Consider the following 19044-nt stretch of genomic DNA (forward strand, 5'->3'; position numbering starts at 1 on the left):
GCTGCAGACGACGTCGTGCTCAATTTGCTCGGCCTTGTCGCCTTGGTGTCGAGGAAGGTCCGCGTCGTCGAGTATCCATAAACAAAAACAATAGCTGCGATCGCAATCACAACCCAAAATCTAACCATTATTAAGATAGGAAAGTTTCTTATGCAAATATATATATCTACTATTTTATAATATGATATATAATTGTAATTCTTTCCTATTCCAAGTCAATTAATTATATACTTATTTAGTTTCCAAATAGGGCGCCTATGTAAGCATATATATGGTGTTATTATCATTATTCTTATTGTTGCTATTTTTAAAATAATAAGGGTTAATTAATAATTATAGTAGTAATTCTATCCCAATCTTTTTATATTCAATCTATTAAAATTTTATCAAATCTATAACATGAATTTATATGGATATTCATTTAGTTGGGTTCTGATTGATTAAAAAAATCTGAATTATATTATGTAGGCATAATTTTATTTTAATATAAGTATTACTATAACACTGTATTTTATTTAAATTATGTTTCTTTAATTAAGTACTTCTCCAATCAATGATGATTGAAAATTTGAATATTTTGATTTATTTATTTTTTTGTAAATTTGCAGTCGGTTAAGTTTCTTTTCTCTCCAAAATTTAGAATCTACTAAGTAGGAAAAAAATTCAATCATAAATACTTCAAATACATTCAATTTAATCGTGAAACACTAGTGTGACGGTCTCCCTCAAAACACCAAATACGTAAAGAATTGTATCAAAAGAGATTCTTAAAAATGGAAAGTATATAATATAACAATAACATTAAAGATTATTAAAATAGAAACATTCCTTTACCAAATAAACCAAAATTTGAATTCACTTAAAAAAACAATTCTACTATTCCTCCAAAAAAAATTAATAATAAAAATTACGAAAATAAGTAATTAATGAACCCGATCGATCAAGCTTCAGACGAGATGATGCCGACAAAGGGGACAAGTGTCGTTTGTCTGCAGCCACGACTCGATGCAGCCGGCATGGAAGCGGTGGCTGCAGGCATCAATAGTGGCGCGTCGCTGTTTGCTACAGTAATTTTCTAGGCAAATAGAGCAGCCGCCGTCTTTCGAACTCGCGTCAGTGAATTCATCGTAGCTAATTTTCTCGACCTTCACTTGTACCGCGGCATGGGGCGGACTATAGTGATCCGAGCCACATTCGGTTGAGGCTGCTCTTCGTTTTCGTTGTTGTTGTTGTTATCGGGCGGTATCACTGGCAGTTCAATGCAACATATGGTACAAGTCATCATCACCACTCCGGCAATGAACCCTATAACAATCGCTAAGTAAATATCCATCACTCTAATCAAATTTCAATATTTATTTTTTTTACTTGTGGAATTTCTTCTACTTGCGTGTGCGATATAATATGAATACATCTAATCTATTCGAATTCAATTAGTTGTTTGATTATATTTTTTTAATTATTGTTAGTACTTATCTTCGGAGTTTTGATATCTTATTTGGTGATTTGTTCGATTGACGGAGGTTTTGTCACTTTTTAGTTATTCTACGCGCGCCATATATAAGATTTGATTCGGTTTTATTTTGAATAATATTTCTTTAAGAAACTCTCTTCAAATAATTCTTACCCAATATATATCATGACTGATAAATTATTGTAAATAAACTGTAGATATATAATCAAACCTTTTTAATTTGATATTTTACATTTGGAATATTTTAAAATATTATTTAAAATAAATTACATACTAATCATTCCACAACAACAAATTTTAAATTTAATACCTATATATTTTTTAAAATTAATTTTTATTGAATGTTGTCAAGCTCGAAATCAAGTAAATATGTGTCATAAATTTTCCAAATCATTTTTTTACTGCTATAGAATAATAACAAAACAAAGTTTTAATAAGTTAATTCAATTGAATTTAAAAAGTATGCGCATTATGGCATGTACACATTTTTCTTTATTCTTACTATTAATCCCTCTAATTGAAAAAAAATTAATTACAATATTTATTCAAGATTCTTCCACTAGAAATAATCCCAGACAAATATACAAAACAAAAAGAATTTACAATCAATCCATCTGTAGGCCACATTTTTTAATGTCATTAGACTTTACGTAGAGTTGATGACCTATTAAATCAGAGAGAAAAAAAGTAAGTTTTCACTAAATATTGAAATGTAACATCTTAGTTCTAACAAATTGAAAAAAAATTGGACATCTTGAATGAGATGAATGAAAGGAGTATATATATATCACATAACTATTTCATTAGCAAGAGGAATAGCCTCCACCCAACTAAAACCAGCAACTTTCTCCACACCTTTCTTCTTCATCTCCCTTCTCATATCATCCTTCCCTCCGACCAACACAGAGCTAGCAAGCACATAGTTGGCCCCAACTCCCGATTCGAGCTCGATCAAACGCTCCACCAACCGCTCGTCCAAACCATGAACACAACCATGCTCTTTACAAGCACTCAAGTAACTCCTCAAGATCACCGAGTTAGGCTCCATTGGCATGCTCTTGATAACCCGATAAGCCTCTCCCGTCTCCCCGCCTCGCCCCAATAGATCAACCATACACCCATAGTGCTCCACACTCGGCTTGATTTTGTACACATTCACCATTTTCTCGAAAAGCTCCTTCCCCTTGCTTACGAGCCCTCTATGGCTGCAAGCCGAGAGCGCAGCTGAGAACGACACGCTGTCTGGTTTCAAGCCGGTTTGCTCCATTGTGGCGAACAAGGACAAGGCCTCTTCTCCGCGGCCGTTGTTTGCGAGAGATGAGATCATGACTGTCCAAGACTGCAGATTTTTTAGGGTGATCGAGTTGAAAACGCGGAGGGCTTCGTCTATGTGGCCGGATTTTGCATACGTGCTTAGAAGGGCCGTTCCTAGTGCGACGTCTAAGTTGATAGCGTTGATGAGGATGTGTGTGTGGATGGATTTTGAGAGCCTGGTGTTGAGGAGTTTGGTGCAGGCGGAGAGAAGGGTGATGAGTGTTACCGAGTTCGGGTTCTCGTTCGCCATTGTCATCTCTTTGAATGCTCCCAAAGCATCCAATTCAAGGTTGCTGCAATCAAATTCAATGTTGACATATTAACAAAATTTGTAAAATCAGATTCATAAACAAAATAAAGTAGAATTCGCACCAATGAACATAAGCGGCAATCATGGAGCTCCAAGACACCACACTTCTCTCAGGCATTTCATCGAACATCTTCCTTGCAAACTCAATCAGCCCAAAACCAGCATACATCGTCAAGAGGGTATTCTTCACGTGTGGGTCGGAAGCGAATCCCGCCTCCACAGCGAAGGAGTGCACCGACCCACCAGCTCCGAGCATCGATCCCGAGCCGCAGGCCTTGACGACGAAGGGGAAAGTGAACTGGTTGGGTCTGAGCGAGCCAGGTGTTCGAAGCAATTCCGAAAAGAGGGTCACGGCCTCTATCGGTGTGGAGCTCTTGGAGTAGGCCTTGATTAGCATGTTCCAAGCGAAGAGGGGCGGCGGCGCGATGGGGGAGCTGTCGAAGAGGCGGCGGGCGTGGTGGATGGAGGCGGAGGCGGAGGCGGCAGAGAGCATGAGCTGGGAGAAGAAGTATTCATCGTAATCGAGAGATGATTTGAGGAGGATGCAGTGGAGGATTTGGAGGGTTTTGGCGGAGGTTTTCGACAGTTGGAAGAGGCTTTGAATATGGCGGGAAATCATAGGTAGATTACAGTGACTGTGAGTGAACGTTTCATCAATACTATTTCTATTTAAATTGATTTCATTATTCCTAATGTTAAAATTTCAAGTTCGAATCAGGCAAATGACAACAACTCTTTTACAAATATTTCCAAATAAAATTGGTGTACATAATAAGAAATCTTACAACACAACTAAAGTTCCGACTGAATTCAAAATACAACAGGTTAATCAAGAAGAACATCACTTTCCAGCTTTGAATGATGAAAAAAATGAATCATATCATGTCAATAGCTGGTGAAGCTACATCACTCATCACGGGATAATCTTCAGGCAATGTCATCACTGCTTCATTTTGAGACAACCCCCTCAACGCCAGAGCCAACGAGAACCCCAATGCTCGTGCCACTGGCACAGCCACCGCGTTCCCCACTTGCATGTATCTACAAAACCAAACTTGCACCTAAGAACCTGTGGTGACTGAGGCAAAGAGAGAGAGGGTTGTGGTGTCGTACCTCTCCTTTATAGGGCCGAGAAGTTTGTAGTAATCAGGAAAGCCTTGCAGTCGGGCATTTTCACGGATTGAGAGAACTCTATCTTGGTCAGGATGCAAGATTGCCTAGAAAGTGTTTCTTCTTTTTAGTTAATACTAACACATAGCAACTACTGGTGAAATTGCAACAGATAAAGAAAATGGAAAATTGGAAATGCTACCTGATTATGAGGCTCTGCTCGAGTGACAACGGTAGGAACTGTTTCGTCCCACCACAAACGCCCAAACGGCCTGCAGGAGTCGAAAGGTGAGTATAGGAATACTATAGTATTGAACTTATATTTGGTCAGGCATAAATCAAACTCAGGTAACGTACTTGCTTGAGCTTCCGTTAACAAAAGTCATAGCATAATCAGGGACCTGGAGATTTAAGAGGTCAATTTGTAAAATGAGACAACCAGATGAGGAATTTGAAAGGCAGATTGTACCAATGGTTTCCCAGAAGAAACTTTTTTTCTCTCCACATTAGGGTCCCATTCGACTTTGTTGTCCGGACGAACTCTCACACCTGGCAAATCCCTGAAGTTTGCACCCTGCACAAAGATAACAGTTCAAAACTGACAATTTCATGTATTTCCTTAGTTATCTGTGAAGGTCCTGAGTTGAAGGCTCTACCTTCTTTTTAGGTATTTGGCAAACGCGCTCGTAGTCATCCTGATTTAGACAAAGAGGTCGATGATCACACAAAGAATGTTCAATCACCTCAGATTTGGCATTCAAGTGACCAGGCATTTCTGCATTAGATATGCAAAAGAGTTTACTTGAAAACATTTACATTTTGTCATGCAACTCTATAACCTTCAACAGTAAAAGATATGAGCTTACCATCCCTTCTTTGCCTAATGAAGCCTTGGAATTCAGTTTGAGGCTCGGAGTCGTAAGGTATTTCATCGCGCCCCTCGTCATTCTCAACCTAAAGAAGGCAAGTTCAAGCCATTTACAGTTTTACACAAAGCATACTATAAGAGATTAAGCATACCATAGGCTGAGATAGCAAAGTTCTACATACACGAGGGAGGTCGGAGATAGCATCGCCAAGAACCAGTGCCTTCTTTAGGTTTAATTTACACCCTTCTTCATATGCAACTGTATTGGCCTGCAGGTAGAAAATAAATTATATAAGCCCCTCCGAGAATAAAAATGGAGAATAAAACTCCACACAGAAATACAAAGCCATACCTCAAACTCAAGAGGAATAACTCCTCTAACAACAACGTTATGGGTTGGCAATGGATATGAGGGTAGTTTCTGTAGCCAGAAAGACAAAGCAGGAAAAAATGAGCAAAGGTAGCTCAGTGAAGTAGACTTTTTTTATCAAGATATTAAAGAGTATTATAACCTCTGTGGGAAGTGCACCCCACAAGAATACACGCATGCGGAACTGAGGCAGGCCGTATGCACCGGCTGCCATCATTCCCATTCTCGCTTGATAGCCCATGGCCACAAGGCAGCCCATTGCATATCTACCGAGAAAACCGCCAGCAAACTTCACAAGGTCAACAACATTCTCCATTAACACAAACTTTGGCTTAAGATGGGACACAATGTCCATGAACACCACAAGTTGTTTGTTCTTCGGATCTTCAAGCGGTGCGTCCTTGTTCCTAAACCTATTAAAGCCACTTATTCCTTGACAAGGTGGACCCCCACATATGACGTCAACAGTTCCCTACATTTTGCGTACACAATGAGCATTAGCAAATAAGTTCAATCTAACTTTTTGTTGGTACTAAACAGCAAAACACTTACAGGAAGTGGTAATATTCTAGACTTGTAGCCTCTTAGCACAAATTCCTTCAGCTTTTCTGGGCAAGAACTGTCAAGACAAGACTTGATATAAACACATGAGAAATGCAAAAAAAAAAAAGTTCTAATAATAGGTGAATCAAAATTGACAAGGATCAATCTTTTTATACCTCAGACCATCCAAGGGCTCCCACGTATCATGGTCAGGGCCATAACCCTTCCACCGTATCTGATAAGCAGAAAATTGGAAAATAAAAAAGTATCAGGACTAAAACACAAACCTAGGAAAATAACCTAAGATGTGAAGAACAGTGAATATAGGGTTATTGGTAGGTGGAACCCAAATACAATTTGGTATCAGTCAACAAGGACAACTATAATCACATAATACTTCAAACTAATAAATGAAGACATGTAAAAATTAGTACATTAGTAACAATTCATTTCAACATTTTGAGTGAAAAACAATGTTCATATACAACAGGAAAATGAATTAATGCATATAACTTATTAACCATTTCATGAAATGTAAAGAAAATATACATTTGTATAGGAACATGTACAATTCTTAAAGCTAGATGACCAACTATATGTTGCTCAGTTACCTTGAAATGTAGTTCAGGGGAATTTTTTTCATTTGGGTCTCCGTAACAAACTTTCAAGATTTCTTCAACTTCATACACTTCGGAGTCATCATCATCATCATTTTCATCATCTTCAACTTCTTCCTTGACATGCTCACTGGATGTGCTTTTGTTTTCTGAGGACAAATAGGAAACGCAAAGCTTCTCCCACTCCACAAGAAGGCGCAAAAAGTCATCTGCTTTTTCATTTCTCACCTATTATACAAAGATGAGTAAAAGTAAAAGTTCAATCTTGACCACAACATAGAACTCACTAATACGCTTACTGATAATTACCTGCGTTTCGGGATGGTTTAGTTTCAGGCTCTCACAAGCATATGGGTTGAGATCAACAGCCCATTTCTGTTAATTATAAAATAACAAGTCAATCCATGATAACTGGAGCATTTTTTACGTAAAACATGCTTGTCGATAAAATAAGTGACGAAGACCAAAATTACCGTGACAAGTTTAACGCCACAACTGTTAGCACCGAGGCAGAGCCCAGTCGACATTCCACCACATCCAGAGTACATGTCCAATAGGGTTCTCTCACCACCTTGCCCTTCAAGCTCAGAAAATACACTTGTAATAGAATTTGCATCAGCATCACTAGAGAGAGTAGAACCAGATTCATAGCTGTTAGTAGTACTCTCTGCAAAAAAAGAATGGATTCAGAGAAAGAAAATGGAAGTTGGAGATCATGGTGAACTGAACGTTGATGTTCAAAGTAATGAAGACAAGCTGCATGAGGAGATACACAGCGATGGAAAGGAATCTCGTGACGAGCTGGCGCTTGATAAGAAGGGACCACCGAGTGCACGAGCGAATGGTGTGATCAAACACACAGGAAAGAAACCAGAGGAATGTGTTGTTAACTTTACAAAGTTGGACCACAAGAGGACGTGGAAGGACATGTTGATGCTTGGTTCAGTAAAGGAGAATTAATCACTTTTCAGTTATGTTTAGCATGAGATTAGAGAAAGATTCTAGATTGTTCTTAGTTGTAGTATAAGTATGTAAAGTCATTTTCACTGAACCATCATCTAATGAAACAGCTCCATATTATTTTGAGTATACAATACAAATCGTCTTTTCTCTTCATTATGGTTTCTATCGTTTTCTTTCAATGGACAATCTATCTAAACATCTCATAATAAAAATCCTCAGCCACAGACCAACCCCAAACAAAATATGTTTGTAACATATCAAAAAAGATAAACATACCTGATGGCAAGCTTACAAAAGAAGTGTACGGAAGTAAGTACATTTTGTCATAGAAATATTCACACGTTGACATAAGTTTTTCCTTTACATGATCTTCAACCTACAAACATGCAAGAAAAAACAGACCTTACATCTCCGTTGAGAAAATAGCACAGCTTTAATGGATTCACACATACCTTCAAAGGTAAAAGCACGATTCTAAGCTTCTTTAGAAGACAATCAAGTGGATTATCATCCTTGACTTCGGAAAAGAATATTTGCCGATTATCAATAAGGTGAGTGCAGTTTTTAATAACCTGCCAAAGAAAACAGGAACTATCTCAGAACTATTAACTGACACTTTGACAGTACTCATTTCACAACATCTCACCGTGTCATCTGCTCTATAATACCACTGAGCTGAAAAATTTTGTGTCCCATCAACAGCTTGGAACAGCTCTACAATCTTGCATATGTAATTTTGCTTCCCTTCCTCAGCCTAAACAACCAAATTTTTTCGTTAGTCAGTTTAAAGTCATAATGTGGGAAAAACAGAGTCAAAAGGGACAAGATTAAGATTCCACCTTAACATGAGCCTCATCATCCAAGTAATAAACTTGTCCATCGACCTCCGCTTGAAGAAAATGGCATTTTGCTTGGACGATTTCCTATGGAGATTAAAAATAGCAGAAACTGCTTGAGAAATCCATGACACGTGATAGTTCTTGAGAATAAAAATAGCAGAAACTGCTTTACGACTCGAACACCAAGTACAAATTTGGATAACCATCCGCAAGCAAAATAAAATACTGAATTATTAAAAGAAAATTTAATACCAATATTTGAATCAGTAAATACTTAAGTTTAATAAGAATAAATAAGTTGAGCTCATTTATAGGGAGTACAATAAGAATAAGTTGAGCTCATCTTGTACTTGTTTGGAATTAAAAATGTTGTCTTTTCTCGTTTTTTGTATAATTATTATTCGAAATAAAGTAACTGCAATTATAATCTGCCAATTCCAAATTCTGCAAACCCCTAAACCATGAACAAGCAAACAAATATGCACAGTCATAAATATATAAACATAACCTAGCTCAATTAGCAACACACAGAAGCAATGTACCGTTGGCTGATTTTTCTGGTAGCGATGCGGCCACCGTTTCCGAGCTTCCTCGTCGGCGACCGGTTCGCCTAAAAGCCGGGCCACGCCTTCCTCCTCAGCCGGACTGATCGGTTTCGCATCCACCACCGCTGTTGATTCGGTAGAGGCTCGTTTCTTCGCCGGATCCTTCTTCGCCGATTCGGACTTCCTCTTGATCGCCATCACTGGGAGCTAAACGTAATGCAGCTTCTGTGGATCTGTATGTACAGATTAAATTGGCGATGTGTGTGAATTGTGTGCAGAAATGCGGTGGAGGGGGGGAAGATGTAGGAAGATGAGAAATTGGGGTTTTTCATTTTTGAAGGATTTGAACATTTTGAAGAGAGGGGAAATGGCGGGAGAGTGGAATTATGTTTGAACATTTTGAAGAGAGGGGAAATGGCGGAAGAGTGGAATTATGGTGGGAACAAAGTGGATTGGATAGTGGGCCGTGAAATCCGCCTAGACTGCCTAGTTGATGAATTGAGTGATTTTATTATTTTGCAATAGACATACATAAGTCCATAACTGTATTTAATTTTTAGTTATTAAATCACAATTATGGTACATTTCTTAATTGTCCTATATAATTTAAATTTTGATAAATTTTTTTTAGACTTTCAACATATCTGTCATTATATCTTCAACAATTATATAATAATCATCTAAAATTTATCATCATAATATGGAGTGAAACAATGCTATATTTGTCTAGATATTAACAAAAAATAATCATGATTTAAATAAAAAAATTCATCAAAATTTCAATTCTACAAGATAATTGAAAAATGTGGACAAATTATGATTGAATTAGCTATTTTATGAGTTATGTCAATCAAACTGTTAGGATTTAAATGACAATTTTCTCTAACTAAATTAGTGTTTGTTTTAGTGGTATTACTTATATTTCTACACTAAATATATTCGCCCTACTGTACTGCTCATGCTATACATATAAGAGCATTAGCAATGGGGCGCCCTATAGCGCGCCACGTCAGCAGTTTTATCCTCCTACCTCCCCACCTGCAGTGGGGCGCCCTAAGGTGCGCCATATGGCGCGCCACATCATCATTTTATTGTTTTGTTTAATTAGTTTAACTGTTTTCAAATAACAAGTAACGAGTAAATAAAAAACGGTCTAAATAACAAACGGCGAAGTTTTAATAAAAAAAAAGTTACATAATTGAACTAATAAAAAAAAACTAAGTAGGACCAATTCCCAACTTCCGACGCAGCTCATCGAGTAACGCCCGAAGATATTCGGTTTCGTCGGGGTCGGTACACTTCTTGAGGGCACTGATCGTCCGCGACCTCCACAATGGGGCGGACGATGGTCATCGTCCGCGCTATCCTCCGCGACCGAAGTATAGGGCGCGACTATCGTCCTCGCCCTATGGCGCGCACCCGCAATGGGTGCGGACGATGGATGGCGCGGACGATGCGCGCCATCGGGCGTGCCATCGTCCGCCCATTGCGGATGCCCTAAGTAAATTAGCTCTTCAATAATATGTTTATTATATTCAACAAACTTTGATATATTTGCTTTTGATCTGTTCATTATTTTGCTCATCCAATGGACATAATTTGTTGTACAAATATAATTTTTATATTTACAGTATATATATTGATAAAAAAAAATCTTAAGGATTATATTTTGTGGAGTGCAACGTATTTTGAGACTGCGTGTAACACTTAAATATCTGATTTCTTAATTAGAATTAGGAGTAATTGGTTTCTTCACAAAAATATACTCCCTCCGTTACATAAAATACAACATTTTTGTTACTTGACCAACCATCGGGAGAAGCAAATACGACAGTTACACTAATCAATAAGATTTGTTGAAGTAGCAATTAATGCAAAAACAGCCAATTGGAAAACAAGAGTCATGCTTTTAATCCTCCAAGATACCAACAAAAAAACTATACCATTTGATCCCTCTATCAGTGTAAGAAAATAGATCATCAAGGGATTTTAGTTTCCCACGAATCGATTTTTCAGCATGGAGATTAAGAAAATTATGTTAGGTGAGTTAAGTAAAGAGAGAATAAAGTGAAAAATGAAAAATGTAGAGAAATGAAGAGAGAATAAAATAAGAGATGATAAAGTATGTGTGGAGAAATGTGTTCACTTTTAATAAAAAAAAGAAATGACTCTATTACTATAAAACGTATCAAAATGGCAAAATGACTCTATTATTATAGAACGTAATGAGTAGTAGCTAGTACGAAATATTCTATATTGCCATTTGATATGACTATTTATCGTTTTCCAGTAAGCAATTGTGTACAAAATAAATAACCGATTTAATTCCTAAATATGGTCGCTGTTTCGTGTAGTAGTGTACAAATAAATTACTGACCAACAAGTAATTAACTCTTGAATACCATCAACCAATGAGATAAATTTGCATCCTCTCTCTTATCAATAAAATATTCATATAATTTTTCCATTTTACTTTATCGCACTAAAATATCCCACCTAAACTCCCTTGCATTTAAGGATTTATGGCATATTGAATGGAAATGAGAGAGTATTTTACATTGCAAAGAACTTTAATATATTATTGATGTGTGATTATAATTTTGTGCAATAGACTTGACTAAGTTATACTCGATCCAATATATTACTGCTACAAACTTGAATATATTGTTCCTTCTGCTAATGCAATTATATTACTCATGCTATAGATATTACTAATAAATTAGTTCTCCAATAATATGTTTTGTTATATGATATCAAATTGTTTAAGTTTTGAAAAATATAAAAAGAATTAATAAAATATAGAAAATGAATATAGACCGGAAAAAATATTAAGGAGACGTATGAGAGGAAAGCAAAGTATTTGAGAGCGTTATTGGATGACTTAATCGTTTACTTTATTGCATTGTTTATTGCAGTTTAAGTAAATCGATAACTTTTTTACTACTACTAAATGGAGACTACTAAAACTCCCCATGGATTAGCAAGTCATACCTCAAACTCAAGAGGAATAACTCCTCGAACAAAAACGTCATGGGTTGGCAATGGGTATGAAGGTAATTTCAGCAGCCAAAAAGAGAGAGTAGAAAAAAGTGAGATGTAATAACTTTATACTAATATTTGCATTCTCAAAATAGCTGACAGAAAGATGTATTTTTTTTATTTTCTTATCTTAGATTTTAATGTATAGAAGTACTAATTTGTAATTATTTAATTTATTAATTTATAGATATAATTATGTTTTGAATTATCTGATGTAGTTCGTGCAGTATGTTATAATGACTTGAAATTCGCACGGTGTTTGCAATTACTTAAAATTTGCACGGTCTTGAAACCCATTATGCAGGTCCCAATCTCTCTTACTGTGACCCATTTATTCTATTCATCTCTTATTTTACCAATTTTGCATTAAAACCGTACCATTTTTCAAAATTCCTATTTTTAAAAAAACAAAGGAAGTATTTTAAATTAATATTATAATATTTAATTCCATCAAAATTTTAGCTATATTTCAACTAAAAATTACTCATCTGTCTCTAAAAAATATGAACATTTGGTTTGACACGAGTTTTAATGCATAATTGGTAAAGTAAAAGAGAGATAGATAAAAAAAAGGTTTTTAAAGTATTGTTAGAGAATAATGGGTCACACCTAATCAGACAGAAAAAAAGTTTTCCAAAATGTTCATATTTTTCAAGGACGGACTAAAAAGAAGTACAAGTTCATACTTTTTCTGGATCGAATGAAGTATGAATGAGAAAGTACAAGTTCATATTGTTAAATAATAATTTTTTTTATAGAAAATTGATAATAGTACACTAGTACTCCTTGTTTCATTGATATGATGTTACCTTTTCTAAACTAACAAAATGATACTCATTCGGTCTGTCATTAGGAGTTTCATTTGAGTTTGACATGAGCTTTAAAAAATATAGAAAAAATGAATGAGAAAAGATAATGGAATGTGGAACCATTTTTATATATTATTTTTATAATAGAATAAGAATGAAATGAGTTAATCGAATGTGACGTGTATTTACCATTTATAGTAAAAATGAACTGAAACTTCTAATGACAGAGGGGCTAAAATGATAAACCGAAACTCATAATAGCGGACGGAGGGAGTACTATTAAAACACTTGTTCTCATTTGATAGTTGAGAACAGGGTCTTGGATATTGTTATTGTTAGAATGTAAGTATAGATACTAATAATAAACATATTTCGAGTTGTTTTGTGGAACACATTGTAAATCCACATTTATATGAAGAAATTTGTTTCCTCATATTTGTTCATCTTTTATATTCTCAAATTAGGTATATTCAAATATCTATAAATGTAGAAACAAGTCAAAGACATCAAACTGATATGCAAAAGTTATCCACCAAGATTTTACAACAGATTTTTGGTGGTTAATTTGATCCATTCAGATTAAAACAAGTTTAAGGATTAGCTCACATCATTCTGAGTTTCATGTACAGATTAAATAAGTAAAGCCTTTCACCAATCATGAGAAGTCCTCTTCCTTTCCCTCCTTGTATTCGACGACGCCTCGGCCCCCCTAAGAAACCGAGCACCACCACTTGGCCGACGATCTCCCTACGCTTCTTCCTTCCATATCCGGCCTGCCACCTTCAGCTTCAGCTCCTGCCTGCTGCCACCGGAGAAAAACAGCGCCATGCTTCGTTGGATAATCAGCCCGTCCATGCTGTCCCGAACTTTTGTGTGGCTGTCGCGGATGCTCCTCGGGACCCCTTGCCACGTCATCTTTCTCCCGTTTCCTCCGACCTCCAGGCTGTAGCTGAACTTTCGAGCGTCGTGGTCGTCGCCCATGAAACGGATGAACGCCATATACACGGGAGCCATCCCGAGATTGAGGGCCTCGAAGTGCAAGCAAAACTGGTAGCCGTAGCAGTTGAAAACCTACGCGATAATTTAAATCGTGAGCATGTTATTCAGGTTTACCGTTCCATAGACATGAATCGTGGGAGACGATGAGAGAGCGCTTACAGTCAGCATCCAGGTGGCATTTTCGACGTCCTGGGGGTTGGATTTCACGTATCTGTGGTTGAAAGTGCACCCGTCGTGCATATCAACGTTGTGGTCTCGCTTGAGATGGTCTACGAGGAAAGGAATGCTGCCGCTGATGGGGCAGTCTGCACCAGCGTATGGGCACTTGTAGGGACGAAATCGGCAAGTCTGTTCGTGCCTCGATCTGCCGTGATAGGGGAAAATGTCCTGACACCCGAGGATCTGGTACTTGCACGGCAGTTCAAGTGATTCCGCTACTCGTTCCAACGCTAAGCATCTTATGTTCCCAAGTTCGTGACGACAAATTGGGCAGCACCGCACCTTTGACTGACACTTCGAGCATAGAGTATGGCCATTTGGACACTGCAATGGTAGAAAACATGAATTTTGACTATATCTCATCTTCGTGTCAAGTTCATACTGTTTGAACGGTACCTAATAAAAAATACGACTTAGAACGACCTTTCTTCATACCTTCCTAGCATTCATCTTATAACCCGACTGGACCTTCCGCCAGAATCATGACCTATCATCTAAACTAACAAAATTCTTCAAACCACAGCCACTCTTCGAATCTAATCAATCCATCAACATCTATCCAAGTAAATAGTGGTATAGTTTGGAATTTGGATTACTTTTATCAATCCTTCGATTACTCAAAGTAGACGCCTCTTGAGTGACTAATAAATCCACCTTTTGTCATTACATGCTACAGTTATAAGCAACAAAACACCAATAGTTTATCAAAACAATTTCTACAATCAAAATTCAATTACTATCATCCAAGAGTGAAATTGAGACTTCCGTATCAGAGCACTACCCGTTTCTGGCAGTAACGTTAGTGTATTATAGTCATTTCATTTGCAAGATATAAAAGTTTTGAATAAGACAAGATATGTATAGTAAGGAAGGAGTAATTACCTGGTGAATTGGGGGGTACATTACATTTGTACAAACAGGGCATTCAAGAAGCTCGTGTACGGCTGTATTTGATGTCATGCCACGTTTCGGACCATTAAAAGACAAGATCTTCCGATGAGGAGATGCTCTGTATTCAATAATCTCTGGAGCAACATCGTTATCTGAACTGTGGCCATCAATAATGCCTTCATAGGTGCACCCCGGAATCATGATGTTTTCAAAAATGTTGTTTAATGGATACCTGTGAATACAATAATACAGGGAGTTAATAAGCAAAAACTTCGTATGAAGCTTAAGACAAACTGAGTTGGACCGAAAAGACTCATATACAGTCGACAAATTCCCATTAGGTGGTACTTTTCTACATCTTATTATATACATTTTCTGAATTCGATGCAGCCATTAATACTTTGATGTTTGTGCTAATGTACTCCATTTGATAGGAATAAATCTCGTTATATGAAGTCTAGCAAGCTGTTTAAAAGTCGATATTTTGACTTGGACATTTTACCATGCAATATAACTATTTTCATCTAATGCCGACAAAGTGATAGAGCTAGCAAAAGAGTATGATGGATTAGCTAAAGAGGTATATATTTGGTCCAAGCAATATCTTTGGAACGAGTTATGTCATATGAAAATCTTACGAGCATTAATCAGCAGTATGTTACATACTAAAAATTTTTTAGCTTTGGGACTATCATTCCAAGTTTTCTCATATGGAAGCATCAAGCCCCTAAAAAAGACATACTTCGAAGCTCTACTATTTCAATGCCCGAAAAGGCACCAGAATTTGATCCGTTGATTCAGTTATTCTGAGCTGCACCAGACATGAAAAGTGCTCGATTAGAAAGTTGCAGGTAAATATCAGTGAAGAGGTATGCTGCTTTTCAACTAGAAATGCGTATTTCAAACTAAATACATACGAAAAATTATTTTCCACCTGAATGGGAAAGAAAGAAGAAGCTATAATCTGGAAGAACAGAGTGGTACGTAACTTCCTATATAAACTAAAGGGCGGAAAAGCACGTATTACTTTTGTCTTGGTATATATATCAGGTGTCAAGTGGGCATTCACAGTTTACTTATGTGTTTATAAATACACAACTGTTAAATTGTAACCTTGCCATTACAACCACTGCTACCTAATCCATGAATAGAACAGAAAACTTTATAAGAAGATGAATTTAAAACTTGTGAACAAATGAACCAAATCAATGTAACATTTCTATAAATTTAAGCAAGTGCAATAGCGGATGGTTAGAGGAAATCCAATGTATAGAATTATCTGCTGGTATAAACTGGTAACTCGTTGACTCATGTGACGTTCACACGAGCAATTTTCAAGAAATCTGGGCTTTAACTAAAACTGCCTTACCAAATCTTATTCCTTAGACTGACTAATGTTCTCCAATAAAAAATTAGTAATCCGAAACCCCCTTCCATGGCGAGAGTGAGATTAATACTTTTCTGACTGTAAAACGAGATAGACTCCCTATCATTTCTAATAAACGGAAGATCCTTACCTGCTATCACTATGCATATCACAATGCATTAACAGACGTTCTTCACTAAAGAGACGTTATAAATGCAACCAGAAAATCAAACAAAACTAAACTAGTGAACTACACTACACTAAACTAAACAAGAGGAACTGGTTTCTGGTAAAAAAATGAACCAACAAAACATTGCCTTTCTACATCAATAAGGTAAACCAAAAGGCCCATTTTCAGGTAAAAATCTTCATCAAAGATTGCAGAAGAGAAACAATCCAGTCACATCAGATGGAATCTTTCCAAATATTAACTAAATTCAAACAAAAATAGCACCAGAAAAGGATTTTAAAAAAATAAAATGAATGATTCCACACATACATATAGTGATGCCCAGCTCAAGCCTTTTTTTCCAACCACTTTCCAAAATTAAATAAAATATCAAAAGCATTAAAACATCATATCTTCCGAAATCCCAAATTTTGAATTTTCACAGCAATTCAAACCCAACATTTCACACAATTACACAGAAATCAACGAGCAAGATAAAACTCAAATCTGATTCAAACCTACCGATCCTTGCAAGCAATTTCATTTCACTCAATACAAAGCAAGCTTCAATTTTTCACACAAAATTCGCTCATCACTCTCAAATCGAAGCAATGAAAACCTTCGGAGCAAGTAAAGATCAGATTCGTTCCGCCCCCTTTCTCAAATCAAATAGATAAAAAATCGAAAACACATTAAATTAAGCAGAGGATAGAGAGATGGAGACTAACCCAGACAAGAGAAGATTTTGCAGCAGGAAATGAATCAAACGCCCAAAATCGCAATCAACCCATGTTGGAGTAATCAATAATTGGGTAGAGAAAATGCGAAATTACTTCAGCAGAGAGGCGATTTGTGTGTTGAGGTGGAGCTCAATCCTTGAATCCCGTTTTCGCTTCCCTCTGTTTGCGTGTCTAGGTTGGTCTTATTCCACCACACTCGAATAACTTCAATCTGCAGACTCACTGTGTGTTTTCTGTGTGTGTGTGTCTGAATTTGATTGTGTGGATTTGATTGTTTTCCTCTGCTTTTGATGGAGTATTTTTCAATCTTTACTTAACAAATTTCTAATTAAAGATCATATGTTTAATACTAAATCGCAAGTTAAATGAATTATTTCTTAAATACAAAATTTAAGAAATTTGTATTCAAGAATTAAAGTGAAAAAAGAATAAAGTATAATTTTTTTTAAACCTTAGCAAAAACGAAATGACCCAACCACTTTGCGATGAATAGTAATAGAAAAATATAACTATTAGGTCTGTTGTTTTTCGAACCTGATTGACAAAAAATAGAGATGCGCCGTCGCCTAAGAGGACAATGCTATCGCATATTAGCTTAGTGCACTAATTTTTATTGAAAAAATAAAATAAAAATTGAAATATAAAGTAAAATAACTCAGCATGATGCCAACGAGCATTTAGGATGTTGTTGCATCTCACGCCTTCCCACAACCCGGCGTGTAAGTTCGATGACTCGTTGAACTGGCCGTTGTTGATGCTCTTATTTTTAAAATTTATCAATTTATGAATACATATATTGTTAATGATAACATCTTGGTGTTCTATGTTGTTGGTTTGTACCACTAATTATTATAGATTGCTAACTCATTTGCAAGTCAACCACAAATTTATCAGGTCCAAAGGATTGTGCATATTTCTTACTCTTAAATATATAAAAAGTGATTGGGCTCAATAATTTGTGAATCAATTCCTCATGTATTTTATTTCTCAAATTCTTCAACAAAATGCAACATATCTATCAACCACCAATTTGTCCCCTGTGTTATTAAATTTATTATATATTAACCAAAACTTAAATAATATTTATATGTTCCTTAAGAAGAATTATTAAGTCTAAATTCGTCTGAAATAATATTAGTGTTAGGTTCTGAAGATAATATAATACCAAGATATAATCTAGGATTGAGTTGCGAGATTATTTTAGTTATAGCGGTTTAGCTATGACTAATTATCTCATGATTATCCATCTAGGATTGAGTTGTGGAATTGAATCTTATGAACCAAACATACTACAAATTTAATCCCCGATACAATCTTGCAAACCGAACACCCATTATAAATAACGTTAAATATTATCCCCACAAAGCAATCACACAATTTTGGATTTTGGTTAAACTAAAATTTGTGAAGGGAATTTCGCAACCTTATTATTAATTTAACCCATTGATTAAACTTGTGTTTTTTTGGGGCTGTGTTTGGTGACAAGTGTTTGCATCTCACACAAAAATTAAAACGTTTGATTGACAATCGTTTGGAAAAAATTGAAAAGTTTAGAGGTTGAAAATGGAAGAGAATACTTTAATGAAAGGGACAACGATTATTTAATCATAACATAGAATAACGATAACTTATTTTAAATTTGTAGGCTGAAAAGATCAAGATCATATATATACAGTATTTTTCAAAGACAAGTTTTATAGAAACTCAACAAATATACGACTCAAAGATCAGAGTAGTGCACTAACCTTTTTAATTTTCTTTCAATATTCGTGTATTAAAAATGATTTTATCCTTTTGCAATTTTTTCAAGAGAGCCTCAATTGAAATTTTTTGGTAAAGATTTCTGGTAGGTATTTGGA

The 19044-nt window shown here is 36.1% G+C and overlaps 3 protein-coding genes across 6 annotated transcripts; all 3 read right to left on the reverse strand.

Moving 5' to 3' along the window:
- Positions 1-2150: 2150 nt before the first annotated feature.
- LOC121744600 (pentatricopeptide repeat-containing protein At2g36730-like) lies at positions 2151-3940 on the reverse strand. Its single transcript, XM_042138194.1, has 3 exons — positions 3918-3940; positions 3161-3787; positions 2151-3081 (listed from the first exon to the last, which is right to left on the reverse strand). The coding sequence occupies exons 1-3, from the start codon at positions 3938-3940 to the stop codon at positions 2262-2264; spliced, it is 1470 nt and encodes a 489-aa protein (XP_041994128.1). The 3' UTR covers positions 2151-2261.
- On the reverse strand, positions 3822-9310 carry LOC121744734 (DNA (cytosine-5)-methyltransferase CMT3-like). Of its 2 annotated transcripts, none has more exons than XM_042138340.1 (20): positions 8951-9310; positions 8409-8492; positions 8216-8323; positions 8022-8141; positions 7846-7945; positions 7080-7273; positions 6916-6981; positions 6601-6834; positions 6166-6224; positions 5999-6065; positions 5589-5918; positions 5429-5497; positions 5259-5345; positions 5075-5162; positions 4865-4983; positions 4678-4782; positions 4566-4609; positions 4411-4480; positions 4212-4315; positions 3822-4139 (listed from the first exon to the last, which is right to left on the reverse strand). In XM_042138340.1, exons 1-20 carry the CDS (start codon positions 9149-9151, stop codon positions 3974-3976), a joined length of 2415 nt encoding a protein of 804 aa, XP_041994274.1. In that variant the 5' UTR covers positions 9152-9310; the 3' UTR covers positions 3822-3973. The 2 variants fall into 2 exon arrangements, with proteins under 2 accessions (XP_041994274.1, XP_041994272.1); XM_042138338.1 differs by having other exon boundaries at positions 5229-5345.
- A 4003-nt stretch (positions 9311-13313) lies between these two features.
- Positions 13314-17491, reverse strand: LOC121742919 (E3 ubiquitin-protein ligase SINAT2-like). 3 transcript variants are annotated; one of them, XM_042136051.1, is made up of 5 exons: positions 17174-17491; positions 15653-15721; positions 14902-15142; positions 13960-14343; positions 13314-13872 (listed from the first exon to the last, which is right to left on the reverse strand). In XM_042136051.1, the coding sequence occupies exons 3-5, from the start codon at positions 15109-15111 to the stop codon at positions 13549-13551; spliced, it is 918 nt and encodes a 305-aa protein (XP_041991985.1). In that variant the 5' UTR covers positions 15112-15142; positions 15653-15721; positions 17174-17491; the 3' UTR covers positions 13314-13548. The 3 variants fall into 3 exon arrangements, with proteins under 3 accessions (XP_041991985.1, XP_041991987.1, XP_041991986.1); XM_042136053.1 differs by having other exon boundaries at positions 15577-15721; XM_042136052.1 differs by lacking the exon at positions 15653-15721 and having other exon boundaries at positions 17174-17490.
- Positions 17492-19044: the final 1553 nt, after the last annotated feature.

Source organism: Salvia splendens, chromosome 8 (genome assembly GCF_004379255.2).
Source record: "Salvia splendens isolate huo1 chromosome 8, SspV2, whole genome shotgun sequence".
Classification (NCBI taxonomy): Eukaryota; Viridiplantae; Streptophyta; class Magnoliopsida; order Lamiales; family Lamiaceae; genus Salvia; species Salvia splendens.